This window comes from Tasmannia lanceolata, unplaced genomic scaffold, assembly GCF_043159265.1.
Source record: "Tasmannia lanceolata isolate RefF3 unplaced genomic scaffold, GAP_Taslan_0.1 ptg000007l, whole genome shotgun sequence".
Classification (NCBI taxonomy): domain Eukaryota; kingdom Viridiplantae; phylum Streptophyta; class Magnoliopsida; order Canellales; family Winteraceae; genus Tasmannia; species Tasmannia lanceolata.
The window spans coordinates 5,284,104-5,295,603 of record NW_027518684.1 but is presented as its reverse complement, the minus strand read 5'-3'; the positions used below and the strand labels follow the sequence as shown (position 1 = coordinate 5,295,603).

The window sequence follows — 11,500 nt, the reverse complement described above, 5'->3', positions numbered from 1 at the left end:
TCATTTTTTAACTTCTCGCCTTTCTTTCCGTCAGTAAGAGAGTAGCAGATCCTCTCATATTTCCAGGTTATAGAAATCTCAGGATGCAGGAGAGATTTTTAAAACCTGATTTTATCCCTTAAAATCCAAGAAATGCTGTAAAGACAGCATACAACAACTTTTTCAAACTAAAAACCTGGATTCTAAAATCCGTGTATCCAAACGGCCCCTAACAGATTCTGTCTGGCTTAAAGAAATGGTGGTCTCTCATGCCTAGTTCCTGAGGGAATCGGCTGAAACTGAAACTAACCAGAAAATGGTATTACATTTCAATGAGGAGTTGCCGTTGGTGTATACGCCTGGAAATTAGAGGTTGCGGATTGTGTTGCTTCTTGAGTTTAGAATCAGGTAAGCGGTTGCTTCATAGATGTAAGTAAAACTTGCATTAAAACAAGTGATAAACCTGCATCAAACAGGATTAGATAATAACTAATTAAACGGAGAAAGATTGCATCTTCTTCTTCCCGAGATAAGGATAAAGAGGAGACTTTTCTCCACCCAAACTAAATTTCATAATTCCATACTGAAAGCCTTTAAATTCGTTTACATGTGTGCTCTTTTATAGAGTTTGGCTTTAGAGCTTTCCTACTCTTACCACAAATAAGTTTTCATGTTTGCCTAAAACAAGGAAAGAAAGCTAAAACTTTTAAACTCTCCACCTTCTTGGACGTACAACTCACCTAATATCCTTATTTTGTAAAGACAATTAAAAGATAAACAAAATAACGAAATTCCAATTAAAGTAAAATAACTTCGAATCCTAAGGTGTTGATGAACAAGAGCTCATTGTCCGATCTCTTTACGATCAGGGATGATTGGCCTTTGGATAAAAGATCATGCAACATTTCGGGCTTGATATGTGTTAAAACGCATGATCCAATGGTTTGGCGGTTAATCTGAGGGTCGGAATTGATCTAATCATAAATTTGAAGTTCGGACATTAATCCGCACAATCCGATCGTGGATTTGATCATCTGATTTTCAAACGGCTAGAATGCACCTGCATCAATCTCGTATGCTAAAAGGGCATAAATCTGAAAAAACCATAGGTATCAGCAGGTAATAAGTAGTGAGGAAAAGACTTGAGGGCTAGGAACATCACAGAGAACATGACTTTGGATAGGATAGAATGGAAGAAAATGATCCATGTAGACGAACCCAACTAGTGTCAAGATTAGTCTTAGTCAATTTGAGCTAGGCAGATCCTTTCGCCTATATGAAAATTTTCTAGAGGATTCATTAGCCGACCCCAACTAGTTTGGGACAACGGCTTAGTTGAGTTGAGTAGACTTATCAGCAGGTGATAAGCAAAACTAGTGCCAAAACGGTTTTCAACAGAATAAAAAGAGCTATATTCAAGGCCTTAAACCAGTCATATCTTAGAACTTTGAAATCTCATAAATACACTGACTCAAACAGAAATACAGGAAAGCATGTCTCCATTGCCATTTACAAACTATTCCTTCCATACATTCTTGAGCCCAACACTGTAAAAGATTTTCATAAAGGAAATTAACCTGACAGATGGATTGGATTATGGCGGTTACGCCAACCTTCTGTTAGACCCAAGCAACAGCGGTATAAAATACGCAGTCGGGGTTGCAAAATAGTGATATTTAGTCTATGTTTCCAAGTTAGAGTGGTTCCTCCTTCACTAGAAAACTGGAAGACTCACTATCGACAACTTTTTCAGGAATGCACATGTCATCACAATCAACATTGAACCTAAGAAAATGATCATCTTCACAGACTTGCTCTTGTGTCTCTACAAGCCAATCATTCATGAGGTCTCGATCTTCTGAGACAATATTATCTTTGTTTTTCGAGACTGACTGAGGATGAGAAAGTCGGAGATTGTAATGAACAAATTCCAGGTCAATGAGCCTCTGTTTCTGTAAAAAATTAATTCCATTTGTGTGCAACTGCTCAGATATACTTCTCTTGGGCTTGTAACTGGAGGCCCCGCTACATGTCTGGCTTAGAATTCGAATGGCGAGTCTTTGTAATTCGGGGCAGTGCCCTCCAAACACTGACCACCATAGAGCTGTGTTTCAAATTAATGAAAAATCATAAGAATCTATAGAGTCAAGCAACCAATTCAGATAAATACGACATCCGATATATGTAACTTTGATGAGTGCGGGTGGGGGGGGGGGGGGGGGGGTTGGTTATCATGGGAATGCCGAAAATCTGACGTGCCGACATGTCAATTCAGTTATATAAAGTTTGATTCCTGTAACTAAAATGAATACAAATATAAGAGATTTTATATGGTGCAAGCCCGTAAAGTCCAGTGTTTTTTAAAACATACTATACTGCCCACTTTATGGGTTGACTCAAACCGTTCAGTTGTTGGGCTACTATATAGATAGGAGGGTTAGGGTAATCCTATTGAAAAGATTTTTTGGGTCACAACCTATTTACATTGTAGCCCAACAAATGAATGGTTTTGATCATCCCATAAAGTGGGCCGTATAGTGCGTTTTAAAAAATACTCGACTATACGGGCTTCATCATATAAAATCTCACAAATATAATATCTACATAAATAGAATACTAAGGTTGCCTACATAGCTGTTTGGCATGCGTCACAGTTAAGTTGCCTCATCTGCTGTCCATGCAACATAGATTAGATTAATGAAACATTGCTAGTTGGTAAAGACAATATTTCTTAACCTGGAGGGAGTTTTGTTCTCTGCTCGATAGCAACCTTCTGCGAAAAACCACCCGTAGCTGCTCTATATTCATCAAGTTGTAGAACTATCAAGTCCTGGGCACGTTGATCCTGAGCCATACGTACAATGCAAGACAAAAGGCCACTAGCAACCTCATCATCAGCAAAGAAATCACTTGAATAAAAGAGACATGGGTTAAGAAAGTATCCAGCTGAATGGAGAGGGCTATGAAGATGGTTGTTCCATGTTGCATCTATAATTTCCCATAAAGGCAGGTACTTAGCTTTCTTATTTCCAAAATTCTTTTTTATCATTTCTTTTGCTTGATCCATAGTCTCATATATGTAACCCATTGGAGGTCTATCGCCTCCATCAATCAAATGTTGAACACGAACAAGTGGAATAGCCGCACTTAAAACATCGTCGGCTCCTTCCCAGAAGGAGGTCCCCCGAACTAACTCAGCTATACTATTTCCTTCGGTTTTAGAAGCCCAAATTGAGGTGTTCCATGTAGATGATCCAAACATGTTCCTTAAGTTCTCCTTTTCAAATACAATGTTTTCCAATGTAAGAAATGGCATCGCAGGCCTCGTTTTGGAGGGTCTAACTAGGTCTCTTCCATGAGTGTAACTTTTCATCAATTTCAAAATTGGTGCACGATTGTAAATGAACTTTGTGACGGTCTTGGCTTCATTTAGTATTTTCATCACATGAGCCATCATCCTGATCTGCTCTAACATGAGATCTATACAATGAACTGCGCACACTGTCCAAAATATGCTTCTGTGCTTTTCCATTATCTGTTTGCCTACAGCCTCCATAGAACACAAAGCATTATATGTGATGACTTGGACCACATTTTTAATCCCAACCTCCTTAATAACGCCATCAAACAATGAGACCAATGCATCAACGTCTTCCATAGAATCCGAAACAACCACAGACCTTAGAAATATAGTTCCTTGGGGGCAATCCACAAGAAAACTAATCAGGTTCCTGCCCTTTTCATCCGTCCAACCATCTAACAACAAGCTACACCCCGTTGTTTCCCATGAATGCTTGACCACTTTCACACGCTGCCGCATCTCTTTCACTTCCTCTTGAAGGATCCAGCCTTTAAGTTCGTGATAACTGGGAACTTTAAAATCAGCTCCAACATTACTAAAAGAATGAAGCATTCTCGAGAAATAAGGGCACTCAACAACTCTAAAATCAATACCATTGCCATAAAAGAATCTGCCAATGTGCCTGAAAACATTCTCTGACGAACAGTCCTTCACTTCGCTTTTAACAGTTTTCTGTGCGTCTACAATCGAGCATTGAATGGAACCATTATCTAATACTCTGTCCCCTGGTACAGAGTCTAAAACCTTCTTTCCTTTCTGTAATGCAGTTGGTTTGCTAGAATCATGGCAATTAGACTTGAGTTCAGGAGATTTAAAACATAAATGCCTTTTTAACGCAAGATTTGGGTGTTGCAGTTGTCCAACTTCATTGCTCAATTTCTGTTTCTTCCTTTCCAATAACTCATCTCTCAGTATTTCCTTCACATCCAAGGGAACTTTTTCACAAGGCAATACATCCCCTTGCACACCTCCTAAGTGATACTTAAGACGACTGAAACCGCTGCTCATCACTTTGGCACAATATTTACATTTGACCCTATTCTTTCGTTTATCAACAGTGGTACCGTGGTCATAAATACAGAGAGGCGTTTTACTTATATCCATTCGATAAACAAGAAGTTCTGGTTCAAATGAATTCACACATTACAGAAAGGGGTTCTACTTTCTAATGAATAAGGCCTCTTCACTGTACTATTCTATCGGAGTCTCTGCAATTCGAATCAGAATGCAAAGCCCGTCAAGGTAACTCACCATAGAACAGAAAGGAATTCCACGTCTCAATAATTCCAAGTCCCAATCTGCAGGTAAAACTCAATTTAGTGTTAAAGTATAAAAGATAAATAATGCCTTTCTCCAAAAGCTTAAGCTTTTGGAGAAGTTGGTAAGTTAACATGGTATCAGAGCAAAATGTCTCGAGTTCAAACCTCCCGGATAGCAAAAACCCACATGCGATGGTCGGCCCAAAGTGGGACCACATGTGCCATGTGTTTGCCAAGTGGGCCACACGTGCGGGGGAGTGTTAAAATATAAAAGATAAATAACGCCTTTCTCCAACAGCTTAAACTTTTGGAAAAGTTGGTAAGTTAACATTTAGTACTCTGTTACTTGTAATTTAACATGTGATTCTTTGGCACTAGTGTGAAGAACAATAGCTTACAACTATGCCAAAATCAGCCTGCATTTTCTCTCCACTGTAAACAAAGAGAAACCAACCAGCACCAATTTTAACACATCAAAGCCTCAACACAAACATTGCTAACTCATCATATGAAAGAAAGCGACCTGCAACTTCCCAGACAACCAAGATCAAGGATTTATTTGTTGGTTTCGGTAGAAATTTTTTGGTTTGGCCGAAATTTTGTCCAAAATAAAGTAAAAAAAATTCTTTTTATAAAATTTTGATTTTAAAAAATTTTCCACATTTGTTACCATTCAAAAAAAAATCCACATTTCGGTACTTTCTGCAGAAATTTCCGAAATTTCCAGGGAAACTTCATTTATTTCGGTAGAAATCATTAAATTTCGGTGGGAATCATAAAATTTCAGTGGAAATTCATTGATTTCGGTAAAATTTAGGCGAAAATTATGTAAAATAGCATAAGAACCTTCCAAAATTTCGGCAAAATTTCACCCAAATCTCATACTTTTCTGATTCATTGTTCTTTCGTTGTCTGTCCAAACCGAAACTGACATATATCGGCCGAAATATCAGATTTCGGCCAAAATTGAAGACCAAGATTCAGTGAAAAACCCTTCCAATCAAACAGAAAATGCCCCAACTTCTCTGCTTTGTTTGGAGCATTCGGCTCAATAAAATCATCCAACAGCCAACTTCTCTCCTTTTTTTTTAACCCATAAAAAAAAAATGCCTCCATAAACCTTTCGTCCCAAATCTTCCCTTCTCTAAAAGAACCCTAAAATTATTATACGTGTCCGTCTGAGATGAACTTGCTACATTTATCATCTAATATCATTAAAGTATCATTGCATGTTCATAAAAAATCGTATAACATGCAATGGGAATTTTCTTCAACCACCAAAACCATTAACAAACCTCTGTTTGAGTACCTAAAACAAGAAATAGAAAAAGAAAAGATGACCCAATTCAACAAACGGGCATTATAAAAGTACTGAAGAAAGAACATTGCACTGTAAAATGAATAAAAAAATTTACCAGTAGGAAAACACAGGGAAAAAACCCATGAACTTTACCTCCGTTTTGACGGAAGAAAAGGAACGTTTTTGTTTACTTTGGCGTTAGAGAAAGAAAAAGGTCTTGTCCAGGATAAAGACACTCTCCACATTAATAAACACTATGCTAGCGTCCATCGCAGATGGTCTGTTGCATCTGACAGCAGCTACCTCGGCTTGGGTGGCTGCTATTAGATGAAACAGAGCATCTGCGAAATGCCTTCTGCGATGGGCGCTAGCAAATTCCTTTTTCCAAGTAGTGAAATCTCGGTCATCCCTAAAAAAAATGAGGGTATTTTGGTCATTTGGCGATGGTGAGACAAGTTCCAATGGCCATGGTCACCGAACACAGAACAGATAGTCAGATAGTGTACGCCATGTCTGTATAGCGTTGCTGGAGGGGGTACACGACAATGATTTTCACCATCATGCCCAGCCCAATCAACCAGATACAGAAGTTATCAATTGTGGAACCCTTGAACCTGAAATTTTAATATAACATTAGGCTTTGATTTTTCCTGTGCCGGCCAAGGAAGTGGGGACAACATGTTGGGGTCAAAATCTGGCTTCAACTGCACACTGATGCATGGCTCAAGGCCCACGAAAACTCAGATTGAATGCCGCCGCCATACTCTACAAAGAACCCAATGAGTTATTATATAGAGCACTCAAAGGGTTAAACATAGTAAGAGATAAGCATAACCAAGGAAAGAGATAAATATAAAATTCCTATCTACTACCCACTTGCCTAATCCCATTCAACCCACTTGCCTAATCTACACCAAGATAATCCAACAGTCTAGATTTGACAAATCTTAACAGAAGCCACGCTGCACCAAGCCACCCAATAGGCCATTGCCTCGACATTGCGACGTCCCATCACCAATCATGCCTTGGACATGTAGCGCCTGGCAAACCTAGTGCCAATACTGGAACCAATGTCAGTGATTGCCTCGGCGCCAAGTCACCATTTCATCGCCCCACAAGTCACGGAACATCCATTTATAAAAGGAAAACCCTCACTCCAATTTGAAAAAGGCAAATGCTCCAACCTAGGTACGCAAGCCGACAGCGACCCCTACTCTCGAACACCCAAGCATTCCCTTCCTATGTGCTTTAGCTCATATGGTGTCTCACATAACTAGAATGTCGAAAGATTTTCCTGAGGTTTCGACTCCGGGCATTTCTAATCGACTTCTTTGATGCAAACTAGGGGTGCAAACCGGACCTGACCTGAGTTCCACCCCGACCCAGCCCAAGGAGCCCTTTTATCCAACCTGAACCCAACCCAACTTAAGTTCCAATGCGACTTTTTAAGCTTACTAAAAAATAAAAATAATAATAAGGGCAGTGACATAATATCCCTCCCCCCCCCCCCCCCCCCCCCCCCCCCCCGCCCAACAGAAATCGTAAGTTTTATGGAGTTAACGGTGGCTCCTCCACCCCTTCATATACCCTACCGATATCTATTAAAGCGGGGGAATATCCAATGATATCCTTTTTTTTGTAACGGCACTCCTCACTTTATAGAACCCTTTTTGGCTGGTAGTTGATTACTTTTCCGGAATTGTACATGCTTTCAACAGTTAATTACATTTACAACATGATTGAATGAAGAAAGGAGGAGTGCCCTCGTTAAGAAAAGAAAAGGAGTCGAACTTTTACTAATTTGGGCGTTTAATGATCACAACAGGACACTTGGCACGCTTGGCACAGTAATCACTTACACTTCCAAGAAGAGCCCTGCAATCATATGGAAAAAATTGGATTAGAGAAACTAAAGCTAACAAGTAACAACTACTTAGAAACAGATTCCTCTCGTAAACCAACATGAATAAAGGATAGAAATAGGGCTAATTTTCATTCAATACCTTTTGATGAAACCATAACCATGGCTTCCCATGACCAACATATCAGGTCTCAGCTTCTCAACCATCGTACATAAAATGACTCCTGCATCTCCACTGCCAACATTCTTCTCCACTTTGATCTGATTCCAATGCAAAGTAGCAAAAGCATACGAGTCCAAGAAGGGTTTTTGTGTTTGTTTTTTTCTCCTTTATTTTTTGAGGAATTCTAAACTAAAGGGTGGCCTTGCAAAAGTCAGCCCTTGTGCCTACCCCAACTAGTTTGGGACAAAGGCGTAGTTGAGTTGAGTTGAGTTGTACCCTTTAGTTTAGCATTTCTATTTCTTTTTTTTTTCTTTCGGTCTTTATAGCTAGCAAGCACTAACTGATTCAAGAGTAAAACTTTTCTTAATTCCATAATCCAATATAACTAGGAGAGCTGTAAAAAATGATTTCCTAGTTTCACAGCACGCGCTAAAAAAGAAAGGCAAAACATAATGGCCAAATCATGCGCTGACTCAAATGACCAAAATACCCTTATTTTTAGGGGACATCTTTAATATAAGGGATTTGCTAGGGCGAAGGCATTTCACGGGCCAGATGTTGCATGAGAGAGCAGCCACATAAGCTCACTTTTCAACAGATTTTGTCATATTCACAAGGTGGCTGCTCTCTCATGGAATAACCGGCCTTCAATGATCCCTAGCAAATCCCTTAGGGCGCTGATATTACCCCCCCCCCCCTCCCGACGGCTGGCTAACGTTTTCCCACCATTTGACCTCTCTCTCTCTCTCTCTCTCTCTCTCTCTCTCTCTCTCTCTCTCTCCACACACACACACAAAGGAACAATCGGTGGGCCCAACAAAAACCGTTGGTGGAATGGTGGGCCCATCTTTGAACAACGTAGGCCCCGCCAATACCACACCATAGGATAATCCAAACCTTCCATTTGATGGGCCATAAACGTAAATAGGTTGTGTCCCAAAATATCATTTCCATAGGCTGATCCTAGCCCTCCGATCTAAACAGAAACTACATCGTATGCAACCTACGTAGGGTTGTGATCATCCTACGGAAATGATTTTTGGGGCACAACCTATTTACATTGTGGCCCATCAAATGGACGGCTTGGGGGGGGGGGGGAAGGAATTATGAGTATAGACTGGTTCATCATACTGAGTTAATATCAAGAAGGTATATGATATTGATTGGCATGTCAATTATGAGAATAGACTGGTTCATTATATTATAGGCTTATAGCATATATATACACATCAAACGTTAGGTGTATAGCTCAACTAGTTGTGGGCCTTTCTCATGGTTGTCAGAACGGAATCAGGAGGTATTCACACCGCGTGTTTGGTGTATACACTATGAACTACATCATTCCTCATTAAAAAAACAAGCAAATTAAGAGAAAGAACTCACATTGTGGAAGTGTTGAAAGACCATTTTAGCTCTCTCCATCACCGAATCGGTTAAGCCATTTGTGAACTTCTCCATGGTTGGAATTACATCGTTGGAGAAAATATTTCCTAGCAAACAGAACCCATTTACAGTAAGCATGATTAGCATATATTGTTAAGCTGAATTAGTGTGGAGGGGTATAGGGGGCATGTATGTGAGATCATGACCGTTGATATTGTAGAACACCATGTGATAAGTTAGATTGCCTTTGGTCCCACCGGAACGGACATTCGATACTTAAGATACACGGCTGCAAATATCAACGGTCTAAATAATTTCGGTTTCGGTATCGAAGAAATTTCGGTCGAAATTTAAAAGCATGGTTGTGGGTCCTGACTTTTGAATAATCTATATGAAGTGGGCCTCACTGTCCCTTTTGAAAGACTTGCCGTGTGAGGGTGTATAAGCTCGCATTATTGAAGATTTCTAGTTTCTACGACTGGTTGTTGAATGGTTGATAGGTTTTCCTGAACACTTTTTTGACTTCTATATATATCCGCCTCCTTGGTCCCACACTCATTAGATGATTCTATATCTTTCATTAGATGAAAAAGACATGCTGTAAGCCTTAGCCAGATAGTATTTTTTACAAATACTGGACAATACGGGCTTACACCGTATGAAAAGTATTGTATGGGGTACACAATAGGTTGATCCATACCGTCCATTTGATGGGCCACAAAGTAAATAGGCTGTGCCCCAAAACTCATCTCCATAGGATGATCCCAACCCGCCGATCTATAGAAGTTTCCATAATATGCATTTCCTCTATGGATCAGAGGGCTAGGATCATCCAATGGAAATGTGGTCTTTAGGCACAGCCTATTTACATTTTTGGCCCATCAAATGGACGCTTTGGATCATCCTATGGACCTAATCCAGAAAAAAAAAAAAAAAAAAAAAATCGGTACCCACTACTTTATTTTTGCTTGAGATGGGCATATGTGTTATGTGATTGGCGCCGTTCATTTCATGGACCCACAGGGTGACCCCAACGGGTAAAAAATATCTCTCTACTTGGGACCCATTGGTGTAGCCCTATGGATCCATCAGATTAACGGCTCCGATCAACTAACATATATGTTGATCTCAAGCAAAAATAAAGAAGTAGGGGACAGCAAAGGAGAGAAATTCTCACGCGTTCGATCTAAAGAAGAGCAGACGGGAGGTGAAGGTTTAACGTAGAAGAGGATGAGGGTATCTTCGGTATTCCCGGAAAGAAGGTTTCGGAGGCACCAAGATAATGCATACATGCTCTCTTCACTCTCGTCCACGGCCACTGCTATCCTGCGCTTCTTCTTCTCCTCAACCTCAGCCATCAAAATCACAAACCCCAGAGCTTCAAATAAGTTTAATGATATCTTGGGGTGGAACCAAAAACGCTTTTGTATATACTGGTTTTAAGTCTGTGGGTTGAATATCTAATCCCGGTTTTATGAGGGTGGAAATGGGAGTCGTGGGCCCCGGAAGATGGATATTATTTATGGGATATTTTCAGTCTTGGAGTTGGATAGTCCAAGAATTACTTGAATGTCCCTTACACTTCTCTTCTTTCTTAAGGAACTAATATTGGCAGTCCCTTGTTTTGGTATTAGCAGCCCTCCTTATATTTTCCAATTTACCTAAATGCAAAACACTAGCATTGTAACTTATCTACACAAGTGTGTAGGAAATGTTCTCTCTTTTTTTATGAGAAAACATTTCCTACACACTTGTGTAGATAAGTTACCTACACACTAGCTTAAAATACAGTGGGGGCCCGCATTGTTTGGGTGATCCAAACCATTCATTTGAATGGTCCTCACAGAGATAGGGTGTCCACAAAAAATCAGATCCATAGGATCATCCCAACCCTACGATTTGTGGAGGTAAAATGGACGTGTATAAACCTTCACAAATTAGTCCATTTTTTGCCTCCATAGTTTGAATGGTTGGGATGATCCTATGGATCTGATTTTTTGTGGACACCCTATCTATGTGAGGACCATTCAAATGAATGGTTTGGATAACCCAAACAATGTGGGCCCCCACTGTATTTTAAGCTAGTGTGTAGGTAACTTACCTACACAAGTGTGTAGGAAATGTTCTCTCTTTTTTTATAGGAATTTGCTAGGGTCCATCGCAAAAGGCATTTTGTAGCGGTCTGTCGCATTTC

At 40.0% G+C, this 11,500-nt stretch overlaps 2 protein-coding genes across 5 annotated transcripts; both read right to left on the bottom strand.

Moving 5' to 3' along the window:
• Positions 1 to 1,393: 1,393 nt before the first annotated feature.
• On the bottom strand, positions 1,394 to 6,764 carry LOC143881562 (uncharacterized). Of its 4 annotated transcripts, XM_077384698.1 has the most exons (4): positions 6,015 to 6,348; positions 3,934 to 4,638; positions 2,716 to 3,852; positions 1,394 to 2,083 (listed from the first exon to the last, which is right to left on the bottom strand). In XM_077384698.1, exons 2-4 carry the CDS (start codon positions 4,442 to 4,444, stop codon positions 1,674 to 1,676), a joined length of 2,058 nt encoding a protein of 685 aa, XP_077240813.1. In that variant the 5' UTR covers positions 4,445 to 4,638; positions 6,015 to 6,348; the 3' UTR covers positions 1,394 to 1,673. The 4 variants fall into 4 exon arrangements, with proteins under 4 accessions (XP_077240813.1, XP_077240812.1, XP_077240810.1 ...); XM_077384697.1 differs by lacking the exon at positions 6,015 to 6,348 and adding an exon at positions 6,514 to 6,764 and having other exon boundaries at positions 2,716 to 4,638; XM_077384695.1 differs by having other exon boundaries at positions 2,716 to 4,638; positions 6,015 to 6,347.
• Positions 6,765 to 7,554: 790 nt separating this feature from the next.
• Positions 7,555 to 10,760, bottom strand: LOC143881560 (universal stress protein PHOS34-like). The gene is made up of 4 exons (XM_077384694.1): positions 10,484 to 10,760; positions 9,307 to 9,413; positions 7,903 to 8,021; positions 7,555 to 7,774 (listed from the first exon to the last, which is right to left on the bottom strand). Exons 1-4 carry the CDS (start codon positions 10,662 to 10,664, stop codon positions 7,696 to 7,698), a joined length of 486 nt encoding a protein of 161 aa, XP_077240809.1. The 5' UTR covers positions 10,665 to 10,760; the 3' UTR covers positions 7,555 to 7,695.
• Positions 10,761 to 11,500: the final 740 nt, after the last annotated feature.

What these genes read in the sequence shown, in the direction of transcription:
- LOC143881562 (XM_077384697.1), bottom strand. Translation starts at nt 4,444, where the DNA reads ATGGATATAAGTAAAACGCCTCTCTGTATTTATGACCACGGTACCACT. An exon ending in GAGAACAAAACTCCCTCCAG is followed by an intron (nt 2,084 to 2,715) that starts GTTAAGAAATAT and finishes TTTGAAACACAG; the next exon opens with CTCTATGGTGGTCAGTGTTT.
- LOC143881560 (XM_077384694.1), bottom strand. Translation starts at nt 10,664, where the DNA reads ATGGCTGAGGTTGAGGAGAAGAAGAAGCGCAGGATAGCAGTGGCCGTG. An exon ending in CTCTTCTTTAGATCGAACGC is followed by an intron (nt 9,414 to 10,483) that starts GTGAGAATTTCT and finishes TCTGTTTGCTAG; the next exon opens with GAAATATTTTCTCCAACGAT. An exon ending in TCTTTCAACACTTCCACAAT is followed by an intron (nt 8,022 to 9,306) that starts GTGAGTTCTTTC and finishes CATTGGAATCAG; the next exon opens with ATCAAAGTGGAGAAGAATGT.